Here is a 21,327-nt window from a genome sequence, read left to right on the forward strand (position 1 = left end):
TCTGCTTACTGTCCCTAGTGCTTTCTTTCAAAGCTGTAATCACATACTGAATCTAAGCAATTGCTGGTTTGTCCACTAATTTATTTTCTCTCTTCCCCACCTTAGCAGATAAGCTCTGTCAAGACAGAAACTGCGTTCACTGCCAAACAGCACAGTCTACATGCACAGTAGACACTGATTGAATGCTTCCTGGAAGAATGGCTAAGAGAAGGATGGGCTTACAGCTTGGCTTCACTCTCCTTCCTTCTGCCCGTCAGCCTCCCAGAACCACCTGGGTCCACCGGGCCCCCCCTTGTCTCCGGGCCTGTCCTCTACCCCGCCCTCTTCCCCCGGTGAACTCCTATGGACTCTGCAGAGACTTCTGGTCTCCTGGAAGCCTTCCAAGATGTCATGCTGGGTCAGGAGCCCTTCTCTGTGTCCAAAGCCCCTGGAAGTCCCCATCTGTGCACCAGTCACATTGTGGTTCATGGTTATGCATCTGGCCAGCTGCCTCACTGGACGGTCAGCTCCTGGGTGGGGGCAGGATGGGGTGTGGCTTATCTGTGAATGTCCAGGGCCCCTTCAGGCTCTGAGTTCACACTCACCAGTGTTTGTCTCATAGTCAAATGTGTGGATGACAGAGCAGTGCTGGGTGAGCGGGTCATCTGCCCCAGTCCACCTGGAGGCTGCCCAGCTGGAGCTCCTGAACTGGAAACTTCTGGCCCAAGACAACCTCCCTTCTAGGATGAAAAGGTCCTGGGGCAGTCCCCCTCCCTGTCCCTCAAGGGCCGGCCTCAGCCTTGTTGCAGGACCGTTCTCTCGGGCAGGAGCTGGAGCCCACAGCCCTCTGAATCAGATGCCACTGGGCCAGATTTGTCACTGATGAAGACTAGAATGGCCTCCTCTCCTCTCTGAAGCAAGAGTTTGGTCAGCAAATCAATGGTGCAACAAGAGTTGGGGTGGAGAGCTGGGGAGGGGGCACCCCACTTAACCTACTCGAGAGGGGCCCATCCATAATCAGCAATCTCCATCTGCATGCCCACAATTAATGTGCTCCTGCCCTTCAGAAATGTTCTCTTTTCATTAACGGTGTCCCCATGGGGCCTCAGCTTGGCGATACGTTCCCAACTGTTGGTTTGAGCTATTTATTGTAAGAGCCCAAGTTGAATAAAACAGCATGATTTTAAAAGGAATTCAGACATTTTATAAAATCTGTCACTGCCCCGTCCCTGAACTGGAGCCGGATTAGACTCTGAAATCTGAGGACAGGCACAAAATTTAGATATTGTCTGGGTCATGGCACAGCATGGAAAACGGGAGGCTGTTCTGGTTCTATTACTTTTTAGCTCTGGGACCTTGAACCTCTGGGTCTCCGTTTTCTCCTCTGTAAAATGGGGAGAATCGCGCTTGCCTCATGGAGTTGTAGGGACTAAAAGAGAGGAGAATGCAAAACCCCTAACACAGGGTCTGGGACACACCTAGTGTTCCATAAATAGTAGTAGTAGAAGCTGTCATTGTTCTTGTTTTTAACACAAAGGCAGCATGGGACACTGGAAAGGCAACTGACTTTGAAGTCAGGTTTTTTGTAGTGTGACTTTATGCTCATGATTTCTCTGCATCTAATTTTCTCTGACTTTATTTTTCAGACGGAATTTCATTCTTGTCGCCTGGGCTGGAGTGTAATGGTGCAGTCTCGGCTCACTGCAAGCTCCGCCTCCTGGGTTCAAGCAATTCTCCTGCCTCAGCCTCCTGAGTAGCTGGGATCACAGGCACACACCACCACGCCTACTAATTTTTCTATTTTTAGTAGAGACAGGGTTTCACCATGTTGGTTACGCTGGTCTCGAACTCCTGATGTCAGGTGATCCACCTGCCTTGGCCTCCCAAAGTGCTGGGATTACAGGTGTGAGCCATCGTACCCGGCCTTTTCCATCTTTAAAATGGGAGTAAGCATGTCTATCCTGCATTGATATTGTGAGGGTAAATAAAATGATATCCATAAGGTGATGATGGGCTGGTAAGGGGTTGGTGGGTTTTGTCATTGGTATTTTGTAGATAAGGTGACCAGTCCCAGAGAGGACACCATCATGCCCATGGTCACACAAGATGTCATGGCCGAAAATGTTCTCAAAGATGAACTCATTTAGGGTTCTTACCCCCGAGTCCATGGAGCCCTAAAAAGTGAGTGGGCCAGAGAGTCCCACCCACCAACCCAACGCAGTGAAAAGTTGCGAAGTTTTGTGTATTTTTTCTAGAGAAAGTGTCAAAAGCTCTTATTAGATTCTTAAAGTGGTCATGATCCTCAAAAGTTTAAAAACCACTGTCCTAATTTAACTCCCTTCACTTCTCAGGTGGGAAAAGTCCCAGAGAGGGCAAGGTCATGTGGCAAACTGGAGACAGGCCAGATTCCCACTGGGATTAGAAAACTCAAAATAAGTCCTCTGCCTCCTCCAGGAGGCCCTGGGGGTGTCTAAGGGTGGGGCTCCACGATCCCTGGGACCACAGACTCCTGGTTCCTGGAGGTTAACATGGTGCCACTGTTAGGGATTAAATGTTTCCCTCTGCCATGCCCCCCACCCAATTCACATGCTGAAATCCTAACCTTCAATGTGATGGTATTTGTGGCTGGGGCCTTTGGGAGCTGATTAGATGAGGTCATAGGGGTGCCCTTCATGATGGGATTATTGTCCTTACAGGAAGAGACCAGAGACATCACTCCCCGTCCCTCTTCCTTCTTCTCCATGTGAGGACACAGCAAGAAGGTTGCCTTCTGCAAGCCAGGAAGAGAGCCCTCCCCAGGTCCCAACCATGCTGGCATCCCGATCTTGGACTTCCAGCCTCCAGAACTGTGAGACGTAAGTTGTTGTCGAAGCAACCCAGGTGGTGTCATTTTGTTATGGCAGCCCAAGCAGACTAAGACAGCCCCATTTAGGGGCTGTGTTGTGCAACACACAAGTGCAGGCCATGCTGGGGGACGAGGCTGTCGGGGGCAGGGGCTGGGCAGGCCGCACCCCTGGGAGGCAGAGGACGGTGGGGACGTCCTCCCCCCATGCATTTCTTCTCTTCAAAATCAAAGTGGCTTTTAGTGTTTTTGTTTTTCTGCCCTTGCCCCCATTACAAAAGTAATCTATGAAAAGAAAAGAAGAAAAGCTTATCCCCATTTAGGGGGAACCCAGGCAGTAGCCCAGACTCCTGAAGTTTTTGAAAGATGAAGCAGTCATCCCCACCCTGTTCAATGAACACAGGCAGTGTTTATGGACCCTGCTGGGTGTGGGGTGAGGGGGCAGGAGGGATTTCCTACTTGGGTGACCAAAGATGGTGAGGGGATTCGGGGATGGCTTTAGGGGATTCCTGGATGGAACTGGTTAGGAGGTGGGTGCTGGGTGTAAGGTGCTTTTGGGACCCTCAGGAAGGAAAGCCCAGCAGGGGTTGCCCTCATGGCCCCCCTCCCCATCCCTCAGCCCAGCCCTGTCTCAGACGAGCCAGCATCCTGATGGTGCCAATGAGGCCTGGCACCTTCTTGCTCTGAGTCACTCCCTAAGTTTCTGATCCAGTCTCACCTCAGTACTTCCTGCCACCCTAGAGTCATGCCAAGGGCCCCTCTCCTGCACACATATGGATTTGGTTTTCCTGCTTCCAAACCAGCCGATTTTCCACCCCAAACCCTGCTTCTAAAAAAATCCCCTAAGCTGCTTCTGCAAATTACAGCACACACCACCAGGTTTGATTAACTAACTACACAAAAATGATGGAGAAACCAGTGAAGGACATAATTATGCAAAACAGAAGTGTCAGATTTACAAAGCGAGTTCTTCCCCTCTCCACATTCTCAGAACGGGGTGGGGCGGGGTGGGGGTGGGGGTTCCTTCCCTTTACCCTGTAGCTGCCCCTGCTCAACAAATTTTGCTCACAGAAAGCCGGGAGAGAGGCAGGCAGGCCGGAGGCAGAGCAGGAGTGGTATGAGCGGTGGGGGTGGGTGGCCTGCGGGGGTACACCTGATGAGAAGGCCCTGCAGCCATCCCAGGTATGCTTGCTAAGAGAAGCCCCCTCCACCCGGCCCGCTCCTCTATGGGAGAGGTTTCACCAAGCCCACTCATGCCTACTTGATCTCTGCCTGCCTCGGCTCTGCCTTGCACCGTTTTTCCTCACCCTGGAATGGTAAGAGCCAGGAGCAGACACCATGGCGGCCCAGTGTGCAGAGCCGCTTGGGCTGGTCCCGGAAGGCAGAGGAGTGCTGGGAGGCTTGTGAGGTTCCCGCATTGGTTGGGGGTGTACTAGGGCCTTTGGGGCCTCTCATCTTCCCCATGTGTCTGTCTTTCTACGGAGCGGGCTGGCCCAGAGCAGGGCTGGGGTATGCCCAAGCCCCCTCATCAGGGGCATCCCTGGACCATCTTAGTCACACCCTGATGTCCCCCACCACCTGGTTCAGCCCACAGTGCCCCGCTCACCCCACCTGTGTGACCAAAGGCCTCAGGATGACTTTTTCTCTCCTCCCCCGGGGCCCCTCGTGGTGGGCTCACCTGCGGCCTGCCTCGGCATCACGGTAGTCCTCGATGGCCAGGCGCAGCTTGCGCCGGTGCAGGGAGCTGCACACCCCAAGGCCCAGCTGCAGGTCCTCGTCACTCAGGCTCAGCAGCACCTGCCCCCGGGAGGGAGTGTCATATGGGGGCTGGGACAGCTGCCGGCGGGGTTCCTGCCCTAGAGGGGGTCTGTTGACATGGGGCTCCTTCCCCATCTCCTGCCCACCTTTCATACAGTGGGGTCAGGGCACATGGAAACCTCTGCAACTCTGATGTGGGGCGGAATCCCTGTTCAGGCAGAGGGAGCCCTTTCCCTTAGGCAGGTAAAGGAAACTTGAGTCCATTGTCAGGATGAGGCAGCTGAGGGCTCTCTGCCTTGCCAGGGAGGCACAATGAGCAGGTACATCAGAGGCTGATTGCATTGGCTAGCTCCTAGATTGCACCTTCTCCTGACTCCAGGGTAGGAGTGGGGGGCAGGCCAGCTTCTGGGTGCGTAAAGCTCACAGAGGGCATGGGTGGCATCCCATAGGGGGCCCGGAGTTGCCTACCTTCCCGCTCTTCACGTTCTCCGTGCAGGCCTTGACGTACATAGGCATGGCCATCACCACCTCCAGCCAGGCCTGGACGGTGCCCGCCTTCCAGTGGGACATAGGGGTGGTCCTCACCAGCTCCACCTGCTGCAGCCGGTCCATCTGCTCCTCGCCTTCCGACAGGCTGAGGCTCTGCCGCGTGGGGCTGCACTGGCTGTCCGAGTCTGCAACACACAAGTGCAGGCCATGCTGGGGGATGAGGCTGCTGGGGGCAGGGGCTGGGCAGGCCGTACCCCCGGGAGGCAGAGGGTGGTGGGGACATCCTCCCCTCCATGTATTCTCTTCAAAATCAAAGTGGCTTTTGGTGTTTTTGTTTTTCTGCCCTTGCCCCCATTACAAAAGTAATCTATGAAAAGAAAAGAAGAAAAGCTTATCCCAGAAAAAAATAAAACAGAAAATGAAGATCACCCCACGTGACTGTGAAAGGAAAATAAATCTTGGGACCCCAAACTCATTAAGCCAAAGGGAAAAGTCAAGCCGGGAACTGGGTCACACAAACCTGCCTCCCCGTTTTGATTCCTAAATAAGATGAACTGCTACACACCTCCCTCATATTTTGCCCACAAGGAAATTCCTGGTGAGCTTGGAGATATTTACCCTAAAGCATTTCTGTTAAAATTCACCATGGCAATGTAAATGGATAGCTTATCTTTACACAGTATTCTCCCCTCTGCTCACCTGGCACAAATGCATATCTGATTGTTCCCCTGCCTCATTTATCTTTATCTTATGTAAAAATGTCGATTTCCTGCATGTTCCCCATCTGTCTATGTTACCTTATGTAAAAATGCAGATTCACTGGGCCAGACAAAGGCACGAATGATTATTTTCCCCCACCCCCCTCTTACATGAAACTGTGTGCTTCTCAATATCCTTTCCCCTTTAAATCTGGAGCCCTCAAAATCATCTTCGGAGAAAGGCACAGACCTGTCTCCTGGGCGCGCGTCCTTAACTTTGACAAATACACCTCCTAAAATGACTGAGACCTGTCTCATCATTCTTCTGGATCGACACCACCTAGAGATAGCAGCTGTTAAATACTCTTTGGGATACAGAAAAGCCACACTTACAAACACACGCAGACCCGCTTGCTTACGGGGTGCGTGCATTTGAAGTGTGTGCATTTGTGATATGCCTGTTCACTTTCGCTGTGGAGGAGACTGTTCCATCTCCACAGAGACCTGCGGTACCTTTTGACTGCGCGGGATTCATCAGAAGGAGGCTCCGTAATTTATTTCACCTCCTACTGATGGGCATGGCGGTTGTTTCCAATTTTTCACTATTGTAAACAACACAGCGGCAGTCGTCTTTGGGCAACTGGGTGATTTATTTTCGTAGGATAAATGGAACCCAGCTCCATTCCTTAATACACTGAAAGCTGTTTCTGGAATGGCCCTCACAGACCAAAAAAAAAAAAAGTTCATCCACCAACATTTTCTAACCCCACTCTTCTACATATGGTTGGTTGCATCAATGCCTGGTAAATATGAAAAGTTCAGGTTACAGAGACTCAATTGAGAGGGGAAAAGAATCTCTCTAAAACAGGGTTCGATAAAAACCTAAACAGGCCGGGCGTGGTAGCTCACGCCTGTAATCTCAGCACTTTGGGAGGACAAGGTGGGCAGAATGCTTGAGCTTCGGGAGTTTGAGATCAGCCTGGGCAACATGGTGAAACCCCATCTCTACCAAAAATACAAAAAAATTAGCTGGACGTGGTGGCGTGTGCCTGGGGTCCCAGCTGCTCAGGAGGCTGAGGTAGGAGGATCTTTTCAGCCAGGGAGGCGGAGGTTATAGTGAGCCAAGATCATACCACTGTACTCCAGCCTGGGTGACAGACTGAGACCCCATCTCAAAACAGAACAAAACAAAACAAAACAAACAAAAAAAAACACACACAAACAAACAAACAAAAAAACCCACACACACACCCAAACAGACAAACTCAATACCATGAGAAACAACAAGTATTTAAATATAACTCTGACTGGCTAGGCACAGTGGCTCATGCCTGTAATCCCAGCACTTTGGGAGGCCGAGGTGGGTGGATCACCTGAGGCCGGGAGTTCAAGACCAGCCTGACCAACATGGAGAAACCCCGTCTCTACTAAAAATACAAAATTAGCCTGGGTGGTGGCGTATGCCTGTAATCCCAGCTACTCGGGAGGCTGAGGCAGGAGAATCGCTTGAACCCAGGAGGCGGAGGTTGAGGTGAGCCGAGATTGCGCCGTTGCACTCCAGCCTGGCCAAAAAGAGTGAAACTCCGTCTCCAAAAAATAAAAAAGTAAAAATAAAAACAAAAAACAAAAAACAAATCTCTGATTAGAAATGACCCTGCTGAAATTCAATGTTATAAATCATTACAAGGATGTAAAAAAAAATGCTTATCCATCCATAGAGACAGGACACAACATTAAAACAGTAGCTAATAAGTCTACACAAATGTTCATAGTTACTGCCTTTGTGTGCTGGGGAGAATATGGTTTTTTTCTTTTTGTTGTATGTCTCTGTATTTTCAAAGTTCCCTAGTAAACATGTATAGTTTTGTAATAAAAACTTTGGAAAAATTAAATACTAGGAAGCAATATGAATGGTTATTGATGAGAGTTTGTTTGAAAGAATGACGCTCCATTCATATGTTGGAATATGTGCAATGAATAAAAAGTCCTGTCACGGGAAAACATCCACCACCTATTGCCAAATGAAAAAGGAAAACACGGCCAGGCGCGGTGGCTCACGCCTGTAATCCCAGCACTTTGGGAGGCAGGTAGATCACGAGGTCAGGAGATCGAGACCGTCCTGGCTAACACGGTGAAATCCCATCTCTACTAAAATTACAAAAAATTATCCCGGCGTGGGCGTGGTAGCACACGCCTGTAGTCCCAGCTACTCCGGAGGCTGAGGCAGGAGAATCGCTTGAACCTGGGAGGCAGAGGTTGCAGTAAGTCGAGATCGTGCCACTGCACTCCAGTCTGGGCAACAGAGCAAGACTCCATTGCAAAAACAAAAAACAAAAAACAACAAAACACGGCAGGCACAGTGTAACCCTGACTGTGGTTTAAAAATTATATGTAGATGTAAAGTGTATAATTATTATATACACGTGTGTGTATACAATATACTAGGTGGAGAAAATCTAGTATATAAAAATATGTAAAGTACTAGATAGATCAACATGAAAAGTCTGTCTCTGGAAAAGAAGTGATAGGTAATTGTGCGAGTGTGTGTGTGAATGTGCCCATGTGAGTGTGAGAGTATTTGTGACTCTGCATACTTTTCTGCCTCCCAAGTTTTCTGCATTGACTATATTATGTTTGATATGTAGAAAAAAGCCTAGAAATCTCACTTTTTCAAGTTACAAACCCCCTCCCCACAAGGCCTTCCCTCTCTCCATTTTAAACTCCTTGAGGGACTCTTTGAAAAGGACTGTATCCACCTCGTGACCACACACTCATCCATCATCCCACCAAAACCTGTCTCCCAAACACCTTCTGCCTCAGTTTCCTCCTCTGTAAAGCTAACCCGGTACCATTCTCTGCTGCCTGCCTCCTCTGTGGGCTGCCGTGAGGACTCAGCGGTGGTGAGTGTGACGGGGCTGTCCGTGCTGGGACAAGTACGGGTTGAGAGGTCACTGCCAATATTATCACGTTTCCCTTCTCAGTGGGCCTAAGCCCTTTGTTTTTCCCAAGGAAATGGCAGAGGTTGCAGAGACCTCTGTGCAGGTCACCCGTCTGAGTGGCCTCCTGTTGCCATGGTGCCAGGAATGTGGAAACGGCAGCAGCTGCCTCTGCAGCCCCGCCAGGGCCCCACCTTCCAGCCAGGTGACAGGGCTGTCAGGCCGGGGTGCAGGCCGGCAGCCAGTGCTGGTGCCCAGCTCCCACGGACCGGCATGGCTTGCAGGGAAGTCTTTTGGATCAGGCACAGGACTCCAAGTTCTATAGGGATTGGAACGGGCACTGAAACACGGCATCCTTCCTGGATGGGAAAGAGCTGAGAGCCCCCGGGAGGCCTCCAGCCTGGCTGGCTTCACTCTGTTTTATTCTGCTAGCTGAGTCTCACCTCTGTTATGTGCTTCTGGGAAGAGGAGAGGTGATATGTGGCCAAATCTGGTTACCCAAAGTTCCAAGACACGGCCCCTGTCATCCATTTGGACCAGGCTTTGGAGTTGAACAGACCTCAGCACCAGGCAGATTCCTTGAAGCCTCCGTTTCTCCATATATAAAATGGGAATAATGAGAATATCTGCCTCGTAGCTTGAAATGAATGTTATAAACTCTGAATGCGAAGCTATGGGGGTGTGAAAGTTGCAGATACCAGGATGAAATCACTTTTGTCAGAACCAGAAGAATTAGAGCCGGGAAATCACGAAGGAGGGGAACTCATGCTTGCATGTCTGAGATAAGGACCGTCTCAAGGACTTTCTAAAATAGCCCCCAAGAAATTCCTTCTTCAGGACTGCAGCAATTCAGATAAGGTGTTCTCCAAAGAACACTGCCCAGTAACGTCGTCTCCACCAATGAACTGACGCCAACTCTAGCTTTGAGCCTCTGCAGCCAATGAAGTCTGTTTCCAAGCAGCTTATGTGAACTTCTTTCTTTTTTTTTTTTTTTTTTGCCAATAAAAGCTTCCCTTTGCTGTCCCCTCTCCAGACGCACCTATGGCTTGCCACGGCTATGCTTCCAGAGACTAATCCATTTATGCTTACTCCCAAATACATTCATCATATAGGAGATATTTTTTTCTGATGTCTCTTTTTTCAGGCTGACAGTAGGCACTTAGTCAAGGCTGGCTATTGTTGGCAATAAGGGGCCCCTCTCCTGGGGCTTGGGCACTGTTTGGCCACACCTAGAGTTTAGCTGCAGCCGCTTCCTTCCCACTACATTCCTGGCTACAGCTTTGGTGCCTTCAGAGGGAACAAGTCCTCCTGGTTGTCCAGCCTGGCAGGGCAGAAATTCACTGTCCCTGCTGGACTCTTGCCTGGTCAAGGTGGGAGGGGTGGGGCTGTCAGTGAGGTGAGGGTGGATCGGTCCGTTCTGTGCCCAGGTGGGTGGGTGGGGGGTGTCTGCAGCCCTTGGCTACGTCTCCCCAAGAAAGGGAGCTAAAGGAGCATGGGAAGGAGAGAAGGGAGATGGGAGCAGAAGTTGGCTGCTACTCCTGAGTCCCCCAGAAGAGGGGAAGGTTCAAAGAAGAGGGTTTGGGGAGAGAAAGGGTGTCCAGATGCAATAAAGATGCGAAGGTAAATTGAAAGGAGGAGAGGGAGAGAGGGAGTCGAGGTCAGAGAGGGGATAACAGATACGTGGACAAACAGAAAAGGCAAACGTCTGGTGTGCAATGTGAGCGTGTGTGTGCGTGTGCCTGTGTGTCTTTGTGAGTGTGTGTGGGTTATTTATTTTCTGTAGTGAGCAGGCCTCAGGGCTGTGAGCGGAGCTGGCTTTACAGCTCGCATTATTTATGGAGTCCAGGCCCTAGGAATGCCAGAGGCCAAGCTGGGTTCATGTGCGCAAACCACACATTTTGGTTTCTGCAAGACAGCTATTCACCGCCCCTATTCACCACCGCCTCCTTCTCCCCCACCCCTGAGGACTGAGCGCCAAGGAGACGATGTGACAGAAGGGCTTGGGAGGAGTCTAGGGGGGCCTTGGGGTCATAAACCATTAATTAAAGGCAGTTTCCAAAATGCAGGCATTATGGGGCCAGATTTTATGTCCGGATTCCATCAATCCTGGCTTTTATTTCCCTCCTTCTCAGTCTTGAGAGAGGGAATAACTCATGTTGATGGCCAGGCTGCTCAGCGGAGGGGCTGCCTAGTCAGGGGTGCTGGCTGAGTCCCTGGTGGAGTCTGAGAAGCTACCACTAAAAGGCAGCCACTCGGGATCCTTCCAGAAACTAGAAAGACTGTGGACTTTGGAATGAGAGGCTCTGCATCCTTCCACCCACCCCAACACATATGCATGCATGCACACACCCCCGCCACAGAATGTTAGTACTACTGAGTGTGACCATTGAGGTCTCCCGTAAATGAGGCCTTACAGAGGCAATTGTGTTGGCCCAGCATAGAGGTCAGCAGACTACAGCCTCCCAGGCCGAATCCAGCCCTCCCTCCTATTTTTCTAAATAAAGTTTTTATTAGATCACAGCCATGCCCATTTGTTTATTTATTGTCTAAAGCTGCTTTCATGCTACAATGGCAGAGTTGAGACGTTGAGACAGGCCACAAAGCCTAAAGCTTAAAGCCCACAAAGTTTTTTGGCCCAGTGCAAAAGACCACATAGAGAAACGCCTGGCCTAGAGGTTCAGAGGTTGGCACTGGAATACGGGAGCCCTGGGTTTGAATCCCAGTTCCGTGGCTTATCAACCAAAAGATCTCACGGAAGCGTTTTACATTTTCTCAACCTCGGTTTTCCCCTCTGTAAAATGGGGATGATAAGAACGCTTAATCTCACAGGACGGTGTGAGGATGAAATGAAATGATGTGTGCAAAGTGTTCAGCCTTGTGTCTGACATAGAGTGGATACTCAGTGACGGAGTGGAGGCCTCTGTCCCCTGCGGGCCCATGTCACTTACTGTCCAGACTGCTCTGTCCAGTACAGCAGCTACAAGCCACATGTGCCTACAGAACATGTAATGTGGCTAGCTCACATTGAGAAGTGCCGTAAGGGCTGGGTGTGGTGGCTGATGCCTATAATCCCAGCACTTTGGGACACCGAGGTGGGTGGATCACCCAAGGTCAAGACCACCCTGGCCGACATGGTGAAACCCCGTCTCTACTAAAAATACAAAAAAAATTAGCTGGGCATGGTGGTGCATGCCTGTAGTCCCAGATACTTGGGAGGCTGAGGCAGGAGAATTGCTTCAACCCAGGAGGCGGGGGTTGCAGTGAGCTGAGATCACGCCACTGCACTACTGCCTGGGCGAAAGAATAAGACCCTGTCAAAAAAAAAAAAAAAGAAAAAAGTGCTTTAAGCATAAAACACATACTGGAGTTTGAAGACAGTAGAAAAAAAAGAATGTAAACTATTTCATAATCATTTTAAAATTGATAACATATTGATCATATTTTGGGTGTACCAGTTAAATAAAATATATTATTAAAAGTCATGTCACCTGTCCCTTTTTACTTCAAATGTGGCTAATAGAAGGTATAAAGTTACACATGTGGTTTGCATTAGTTTCTATTGGACAGAGCTGGTCTGGATGGAAGATTATTTTTTCTTTGGTTTGTTTTCTCATTCCATTTCCCCGCCTCCCTCTGTTGATTTGGAAGTTAAGCTTTCTCTGCTTCTGATTTTAGTATAGTAGTTGTAGTTCTCAAAGTGTTGTCCCTGGACTAGTAGCATCAGCAGCATCTGGGAATTTGGTAGAAATGAAAATTCTAGAACTGTACCCCAGATCTCCTGGAACAGAAACTCTGGGGGTGGAGCCCAGTGGTCTGCTTCAAAACCCACCAGATAATTCTGAGGTATTCTCAAGTTCTAGAACCACTGCCTTAATGATTACCCTTGAAAAGTCACTATACCTATTTACCTTAATAAAACCTAGGGTTGTTCAATATCCTAATGCCGTCCTAAATAGTAAGAATTATTTAAAATATATTACTTCTGCTCACTCCTCCTGACTTCCATGCTACCACATCCAGGATTTTAATTCTATCCTCTTTTAAAACCCCATAATTTAGACATTGTCACGATGATTATTTTATACTGATAACGTTTGCTTAAAATAATTGACTTACATGTTTACCAATTTCTTTGTTCATCATGTCTTCTTGTACCTCAGACCTTCCTTCTGGAATAACTTTTCTTATTCCTGAAGAACATGGTTTAAAAGATTTTTCGATTAAAAGTGTTTTGGTAGTTAGCTGTTACAACTTTTGCCTATCTGAAGAAAGTCTGTTTTACCCTTGTGCTTCAAAGGGTTTCGCTGGGAACACGGTTTTAGGTTGAGAGTTTGCCTTTTGTTTTAGCGCTTTGAAGACGTTGTTTCATGATCGTGGGTCTTCATTTCATTTCTGCTAAAGAGAAGTCCACTGCAACCCTAATTGTTCTTTCATTAGCTACTTTTAAAATTTTCTCTTTGTCAGCCAGGCATGGTGGCTCATGCCTGTAATCCCAGCACTTTGGGAGGCCGAGGCGCGTGGGTTACCTGATTTCAGGAGTTCGAGACCACCCTGGCCAACATGGTGAAACCCCGTCTCTATTAAAAATACAAAAATTAGCCGGGCGTGGTGGGGGGCGCCTGTAATCCCAGCTACTTGGGAGGCTGAGGCAGGAGAATCGCTTGAACCCAGGAGGCAGAGGTTGCAGTGAGCTGAGATCACACCACTGCACTCCAGCCTGGGCAACAGAGCAAAACTCTGTCTCAAAAAATTTTTTCTTTTTGTCCTTGGTGTTCTGAAGTTTCATTACAATGTGGCTAGATGTGGATATTTAAAATTTATTCTGAATGATATAATTGTGCTTCCTGTATCTCTGGACTCCTTTTTTTGAATATTCTGAACCATTATCTCTTACAATATTACCTCTTTTCCATTCTCTCGGTTCTCTCCTTCTGGGATTCCAGTTATATATAAGTTGGACTTTCTAATTCTATTTTTTCCTATCTTGTGACCTAGTGCTGTCCAACAGAACTTTCTGTGTTGATGAAAATCTGCCATAACCTTCACTGACCAATAGGATAGCCATTAACCACAAGTGGTTATGAGCTAATAAATGTGGCTAGTGGGTGGTGCATGGTGGCTCACGCCTGTAATCCCAGCACTTTGGGAGGCTAAGGCGGGAGGCTTGCTTGAGCCTAGGAGTTCGAGACCAGCCTGGGCAACATGGCGAAACCCCATCTCTACCAAAAATACAAAAATTAGCTGGGCGTGGTGGCAGGTGCCTGTAATCCCAGCTACTCAGGAGGCTGAGGCAGGAGAATCGCTTGTACCTGGGAGGTGGAGGTTGCAGTGAGCCGAGATTGTGCCACTGCACTCTAGCCTGGGTGACAGAGTGAAACTCCATCTCAAAAAAAAAAAAATAATGGCAGAGCTAAAATGTGGCTGGTACAACTAAAGACCTGAGTTTTAGTTGTATTTAATTTTAATTAATTCAAATATAAATCTAAGAACATGTGGGCTAGTGGCTACTGTATTCGATACAGCAATTTCTCCTTTAGTTTTCATCTCATCTCTGTGCGTTGCATTCTTGGTAATTTCCTTAGGTCTTTTTTTCCATTTTTAAAATTATCTCTTCACCTATTTAGTCTGCTGTTTAACCCGCCCTTTTATTTATTTTTAATGTTATCAGCTATATTTTTTTCATTTCTAAAACTTTTTATCTGTTTTCTCTTTGAAGTTTTCCTGGTCTTGTCAGACAGTTTCCTGTTGTTTGCGCATGTCTGTGATTTCATCTACATTTCCCTAAGTATTTTATGCATAGTATTTAGTATTTTGTATTTGGTACTGATAATTGCTATACCTGAAAAGACCTTAGAGGGTCTAAATTTGCTATTTGTTTTTGCTGACTTTCACTCATGCTGAACACATATTAGATCTTAATTTACGGGAATCTTTGGGTCTAAATAGCAGATGCCTTTCTCCAGAGAGGATTTACATGAACTTCTACTGGGGTGGGGAAGAGAAGAGGAGTGGGGATGAGACCTGGGTCCAGGGGCCACTTCATGCCCCTTTGAGAGACTCTGGTTGAATGACAGCATCTCTGGCTCTGTTCTTCCACTTTGCTATATCCCAAAATTTAACCCCCTGATAACAGTCCTGATAGCAGCATTTGCCTCTAGGACAACCTCAGCTTTTGCCTTTGGTGATCACTCACTGCTCCTGTTCTGGTGTTAGCTTACAGCTTTCGGTTTTTGTCTGCAGACGTCTTGGGGATTTCCCTTATTTTCTGTGAGATCAGGAATGCATTAAAAGTATGTTTCATTCCAGATTTATTGGTTTTGTAGAGGGAGGCCCTTCCGAATATGGCTTCCCCCAAGCTGCCCTGAGTGGCTGTCCCTCTGGCTGTGTGCACTGTTCACCCAGCACACTGCTTCCTGCTGGCACTGCTGTGCATGGCCTGTCCATCTGCCCTGCCACAAAGTGATTGCCGAGGTCATCAGCCAAGTCTTTCCATATTCGTATTACCAGGGCCTGGTATATGGAGATGTCCAATGTCATCAGTGATGGGAAAAGTCCAGGTTATGGGAAATACCATTTCCTTTGCCTTTCCCCCCAGCTCAGCCCTTCCCTGTTCTACTTGTTTTGACATCCAAGGAAGATGATATCATTATTCACTTGGATATTCTTTCGGGAAGCCTCAGTTTCTCTTGCCTTCCCCCAGGAATAAAGAGGCAAAGGGCACATTTCAGATGGGAAGTGAAGGCTCAGAGGGGTCCCCCGATGTTTCCAGCAGGCTAGTGTGGGAGCTCTGCTTCAACCCCGAATTCCCCACCTCCCAGTGTAGAAGAACCTATGTGAGCAGCCCTCTCGCCTGCTCTTGGATGCCTGTGCTTGGTTACATAACATTGGCAAGGATTGCTCAAACTGGCAAGAGGCAGGATGGTGTGTGGGGTGTGGGAAGATACTCTCAAAGGCTGGGAAATGGCTCCTGGCCCTGCCTGCCAGGCTGGGGAACTTGAAGCCAGCCATGACTCAGAGTGAGAGACAGACACAGAGAGAGACAGAGAGACAGGCCTAAGCACCGAGACAGACTTGATGGGATCCAAAGGCCTGTGATCGGGAAAGACAGGCCGATGTTCACGTGGGTGTTGCCACTGAACTTGGGGCTCTGCGTGTCTGTCCATCCTTTGGACTGCTCTACCAAACCGTACAGTGCCTGCATATTCATTCTATGACCAGAGACACTCACGCCTAATGCTTACTAAGCTACCGGGGACAGGTGGCATGGAAAGGCGGGATGGAAGGATGGTAGACTTTGGCGGGGGTGAGCCCTGGGCTGGAGTGACACAGGCAGCCTGGAGCCAGAGGTGATGGCCGGACAGGCCCAGTGCACCATTCACCAGTGTACCATTCACCAGTGCACCATTCACCAGTGCACCATTCACCAGTGCACCATTCACCAGTGTACCATTCACCAGTGCACCATTCACCAGTGTACCACTCACCAGTGTACCATTCACCAGTGCACCATTCACCAGTGCACCATTCACCAGTGTACCACTCACCAGTGTACCATTCACTAGTGCACCATTCACCAGTGCACCATTCACCAGTGCACCATTCACCAGTGCACCATTCACCAGTGTACCATTCACCAGTGCACCATTCACCAGTGCACCACTCACCAGTGTACCATTCACCAGTGCACCATTCACCAGTGCACCACTCACCAGTGTACCATTCACCAGTGCACCATTCACCAGTGCACCATTCACCAGTGTCTGGTAGAAGCTTTGAGAAGGTTTTGCTATGTACTACTTTCCACCATTTTTGCCCTGAAACAGTCCCCCCTCCACCTAGCCTGAGGTTGACATTTGCAACTAAAAGGGGCTGCACAGGCTTGAGTCCACACGCCTGTCTAGGAGCCATCCAGAGCAAGGAAAGGTGCCTACCTCCAAAGAGTTTGGAGCACCCTGGTACTTGCTGCTCAAATGGCATCATGAATGGGGTCACCTGGGCCTCTCACCCAGTGGGATTCAGAATTCTAGGGCTAAATGGTGCCCTCAAGGTCATGTGGTCCATCCCACAGTCTTGCAGTAGGGCTGGCACTTACAGGAGGGAGACTGCTCCTAGAGAGGTCTTTAGACCAGGGACGTCAGCGACCAGGGAGGTGGTTAAAAATGCAGAGGTAGATCACTTGAAGTCAGGAGTTCGAGACAAGCCTAGCCAACATGAAACCCCGTCTCTCCTAAAAATACAAAAATTAGCCAGGTATGGTGGCACGCACCTGTAATCCCAGCTACTTGAGAGGCTGAGGCATGAGAATCGCTTGAACCTGGGAGGTAGAAGTTGCAGTGAGTCGAGATCATGCCACTGCACTCTAGCCTGAGCGACAGAGCGAGACTCCGTCTCAAACAAAACAAAACAAAACAAACAAAAACAAACCACAGAGGCTTAGAGGTAAAGGCCTCGTAAATTCTCCTATGCCCACCCTGCATGGAGAGTGAGAGGGCAGCCCTCACTCCTGATCTCCCAACCCCAGGGAGGTGGCATTCTTCATCCTGGTCCCCTATGTCCCTGACCTCAGAGTGCCATTGGCAGACACCCTTGGCAGCAGCTATGGGAAAGAGCGCTCTAGTATTTTAATTAATTTTTTTTCTTTTACTATTTAAAATTTTGAGTCTATACCCAGCTTGTGGCTGAGTGACCCATGCCCTGGGCTTCTGAGCCTCTTTTGATGTCTGCAGCGTCAAGCACATTGGCACCTCCCTGGCATCTGTATCCCTGGGGTCAAATGTGTGCCTGGATGCAGAGCTCCCTGGAGCCTGATAGAAAAGCTTTAGTTGTAAATGTGTCTTGTGTGTCTGAGTTGGAGGTGGCGCAGGGAACCAGGCTTCTCTGGAGGTCACGTGAGGTGGCTGAATGTGTCCCTGCACCTGGCTGGGCTTGTTGCTGCCCCATAGGGTCTCAGACCTCAGATAGGGGGGCTGAGCACTTGGACCTCGGCTGCCACTGAGGCAGAGTTGAGGCAGTGAGCTTGGTGAGGGCAGGCTAAGGTTGCAACGTCCCCTGCTGAATTCCATCACTCCTGAGTCTCCATCACCTGTCCCCTGTCTCAGCTGGCTCCACCATCTCCTATCCGGAGCACTCCAGCTGTATCTCAACACCCTACCTCCCTTTTTCTCTTTCATTCCATCCTCTTCAAGCCCAGAGGAAATTTTTTTAAAAAATGGTATCTTCCCAGGGACCTCTTCTGCTCATCATCCTTCAATGGCTCCCTGGTAAAGTCCAAGGTCCTTGCTGTGACTCACAGGCCGACCTTGCCAGCCTCATCCTTAGCTTCTCACCCCTGCCCTTGGCACCCTGGGCTTCCTGCATTTCCCCGATGCCCCTAATTCCCCCTCTCCAATCCCTGCACCTGCCGTTCCCTTGGCCTGAACAGCGGCCTGTCACTTTCCTCTGCCTGGTGAACCTTACACAGGCTCAGGGCTCTGTTTCAATACTGATTATTTCAGGGACTCCTTTCCTGGTCACCTAGTGTGGGTACCCTACAACTCCCCAACACACACACACACACACACACACACACACACACACACACACACACACACACACACATGCTGTCATTAATTCCTGGAACCTTTCCTGCATGACATCTCTCACAGCTGAAACGAACAGTTGTGTAATTATTCAATGAAAGTCTGTGTCTCCCACCAGACCATAAACTGCACATGAGCAGGTGCTGGGCCTGGTTTTGCTCCCTAGACATCTCTAGTCCCTAGCAAGGGCCCAACCACGTTTAACAACCGGCTGTTATATTTTCAAGAGGTACGCTGGTTTTAGCATTTGCTTGCCAATTTCCGTGGTGTAAATACTCCTATTGTGGCCAATTTCAGTGACTGGCAGGCTGTCACTGGACGTGGAGTTGGGAAGAGATCCATCCTTGGGCCGGTGTGAGCCAGCCCTGGCCCAGCACTGCCTGCAATCGAATGAGCCCTCTAAGTATTGAGTAAAAGAAGGCAGGCAGGAAGGGAGGAACGGAGAGAGGGAGGGAGCAGGCCTTCCTCTGTGGTCTCATCTTCTGCCAACCCCACCTCGTCCACACCTCTTCCAGCCACAGCAGGGTCACCTGTGGCCCCTCTTATGCAGTAGATGCTACCATTCTCTTGTCCCTCTGCCTACGGCAAGGCCTCTGAACTTTGGCACTCTTGGCATTTGGGGCCAGATTTCCTTGTTATGGGGCTGTCCCGTGCATCGTAGGACGTGTAGCAGCATCCCTGGCCTCCATCCACAAGCTGCTGGGGAGCACCGAGTGTAGCTGCTCCCAGCGTCCCCAGCTTGCCCTAAGGCACAGGGAGGGTCCTACTCCCTTCTACCCCGGGGCCTCTGTTCTCAGCCGAGCCCAGCTCTGTTCAGGCAGCCAACTACTGTCAAAACTCCCTGCCCTTGGGAAGTGGCAGGGGAGCCTCCATCAGCACATGTAGCTCCAAAAGCTGAATTCTCATTTTTTAAACACTTCATGATAATGTGAAGAAACAACTTTTTCTGGCCCGATCATGGCTGCCCTGTTGGATGTAGATGCTTTGCTGATCGCTCAGTCACAAGCCCCATGAAATACTTATGAAATGGGTGAAAGGCTTCTGTGGTAGCCCACAGGACCAGGGACAGCGTGGGTGTGAAGAGCATCAGGAGGAGAGCCTATCAGTCACTCACCACTGTGGCTACTGGGGGCTGATGGCAGGACCCTCGGTGGGCAGCGAGGTGGCAGGGGCCCTGCCGCCAACCTGCACCACCCCTGACCCCAGGGCCAGGCTCACCCTTGGGAGGTCCTGGGCTAAAACACTGGTGGTACTTCCCACCCCAACGTGTCCCTATTTACGACATCATAAAGTAAATAGAAAAGTCCAGCAGACTGCTGCTTTTACCAACAATAACTGCTTTATGCTTTTAAAAAATCACATGGGCGCCCCCTCATTTTGGTGCCACCATCTTGCAAAGGCCTAGACCTGTGCTTTTTCCCATGACCAGCCACCCTTCTCCCAACCTCGGAGGACACCCTCCTCCCTCAGTCCCTCCTGCCACACTCTGAAAATTTTCCAAAGGGTCAGGGAATTGAGATCCTGGGGTTGGCCAGGGTCCCCACTGCTCTGCACTCAATTCCCAGGCAGATACTTGACAAGTATTCTCTAAGTTTATGCACTTAGGAGGAAGCTGCTAAGAGGTCCAGGGAAGACAAACACATAGTTATCCAATGACAATGACTTTATGCTTTTACATATATATCTATACATCAAAAGCTTTCCTCTTTCTTCCTTGCTAACCTGTTCCACTGCTGCAGCAGCACCCACATTTGGGAAGTCCTTCTTATAGTCTCCATTGCAAGTGCAGCCGAAGCCCATCTTTCCCCAGCTGCTGGCCTCCTTGGGCAAGTCCCACACTGACTCCTCTTTTCTGACAAGTTTTCCCAGCAGGCTTCTCTGCCAGTGGGCAGCCCTGAAAGGTGGATCCCATGAGAAGTAAGGGGGGGATCTTGACACAGGGGGCCAGGGCAAGAAGACCATCCTTCTCCACGCACCCATGCAGAGGCCGGGCACGTGTGCATCTGTACAGCTCTTGGAGGCAAAGCTGGGGGCGATGGATGGCTGTGGGTTTCAGGAAATCAGCTGTGCTCCAACCCCACTTTCACATTGTTTAGTAAAATATCTGAAATTATGTTGGGTTTCACTAAAAAAAAAAATAAGCCAACAGGATTGAATTGTGACAAAAGGTCCTTCATCTTGTGTCCACAATTTAATGACTAGTTATTACTTTAATAATTAATTAACTGGATTAATTCACTCCCTAGCTAGATTTTCACCAATTTTGCCTCTTTGGCTTGAATGAGCCCCCTCCCTGGCAAGCAGTTCCTCCTTAGGCCTCCAGACAACCTAGGTTCTTTCTGGCTCAGCTGAGCCTCTTCCGCAGGTGCCTACGGACACTGGGCATTGTGACGGCTGGGAGACCCTGCCTGGTGAATCCTTGCCCATTTGCACACCGGGACAGGAACTCACCACTGGGCCAGATGCCAAGCCTCTAGCCCAGGATGAGGTGATTGGAGGTGCTGTCTTCTATGTGACTATCTTGCATGATTCATGCAAACTGTCCCACCTCTGACCTCCCTCAAAAAGCTTTGCAACTGCCTCCCGGGAATTTCCTAAGCCAGTGGTGAGCGGCTTTCACTATGCATTGCACAAAGGCCAGTTTAGGAACAGCAAACACATTTACGAGCAGAATTGATTTAATTTCCTTCAAAACGAAGACAGCTTTGATGAGGTCCTTGGTGGGGGGAATTCTTGCAGCTTAGACACCTATAGGAGAATGGCAAGGGGAACACTGGCACCAGTTTTGGCTTTTCCAATCATGCCTCATGAAACGTTCTAACTGGCGGTCCGTAGCGGCAGCTGAGAGGAACAGCATGCGCGCTGCCGACCGATGCCCTTCTAGAATCTGTTAATATGTTCAGCCAGAGCCACAGCATGGGGCAAAGGAGCCTAGGAGGTTTCTTCCCATTTTGTGAATTAATCTTCTCTCCCTTTGTAGGTGACCTTTAATCGTGATCCCTGCTCCCTGCCTTGTCTGCCTCCCTCCAGCCCTTGAATTCTGGAAA

The 21,327-nt window shown here is 49.5% G+C and overlaps 1 protein-coding gene and 1 long non-coding RNA gene across 4 annotated transcripts in view; one reads left to right on the forward strand and one right to left on the reverse strand.

Annotated features, from left to right (window-relative positions):
* KAZN (kazrin, periplakin interacting protein) overlaps positions 1-21,327 on the reverse strand; it is a 1,230,220-nt gene that overhangs the window by 18,727 nt on the left and 1,190,166 nt on the right. For all 3 annotated transcript variants that reach the window (XM_055385098.2, XM_055385104.2, XM_055385123.2), the window contains 2 exons: positions 5,048-5,253; positions 4,500-4,618 (listed from right to left, as the gene is read on the reverse strand). In XM_055385098.2, the coding sequence (XP_055241073.1) occupies positions 4,500-4,618; positions 5,048-5,253 (325 nt within the window). The remainder of the gene's footprint in view (positions 1-4,499; positions 4,619-5,047; positions 5,254-21,327) is intronic.
* On the forward strand, positions 2,061-6,284 carry LOC134757876 (uncharacterized). The gene is made up of 3 exons (XR_010132409.1): positions 2,061-2,160; positions 2,676-2,834; positions 5,432-6,284. It is a non-coding gene; the product is annotated as an uncharacterized lncRNA (long non-coding RNA).

The sequence above is a fragment of the Gorilla gorilla genome, chromosome 1 (genome assembly GCF_029281585.2).
Source record: "Gorilla gorilla gorilla isolate KB3781 chromosome 1, NHGRI_mGorGor1-v2.1_pri, whole genome shotgun sequence".
Classification (NCBI taxonomy): domain Eukaryota; kingdom Metazoa; phylum Chordata; class Mammalia; order Primates; family Hominidae; genus Gorilla; species Gorilla gorilla.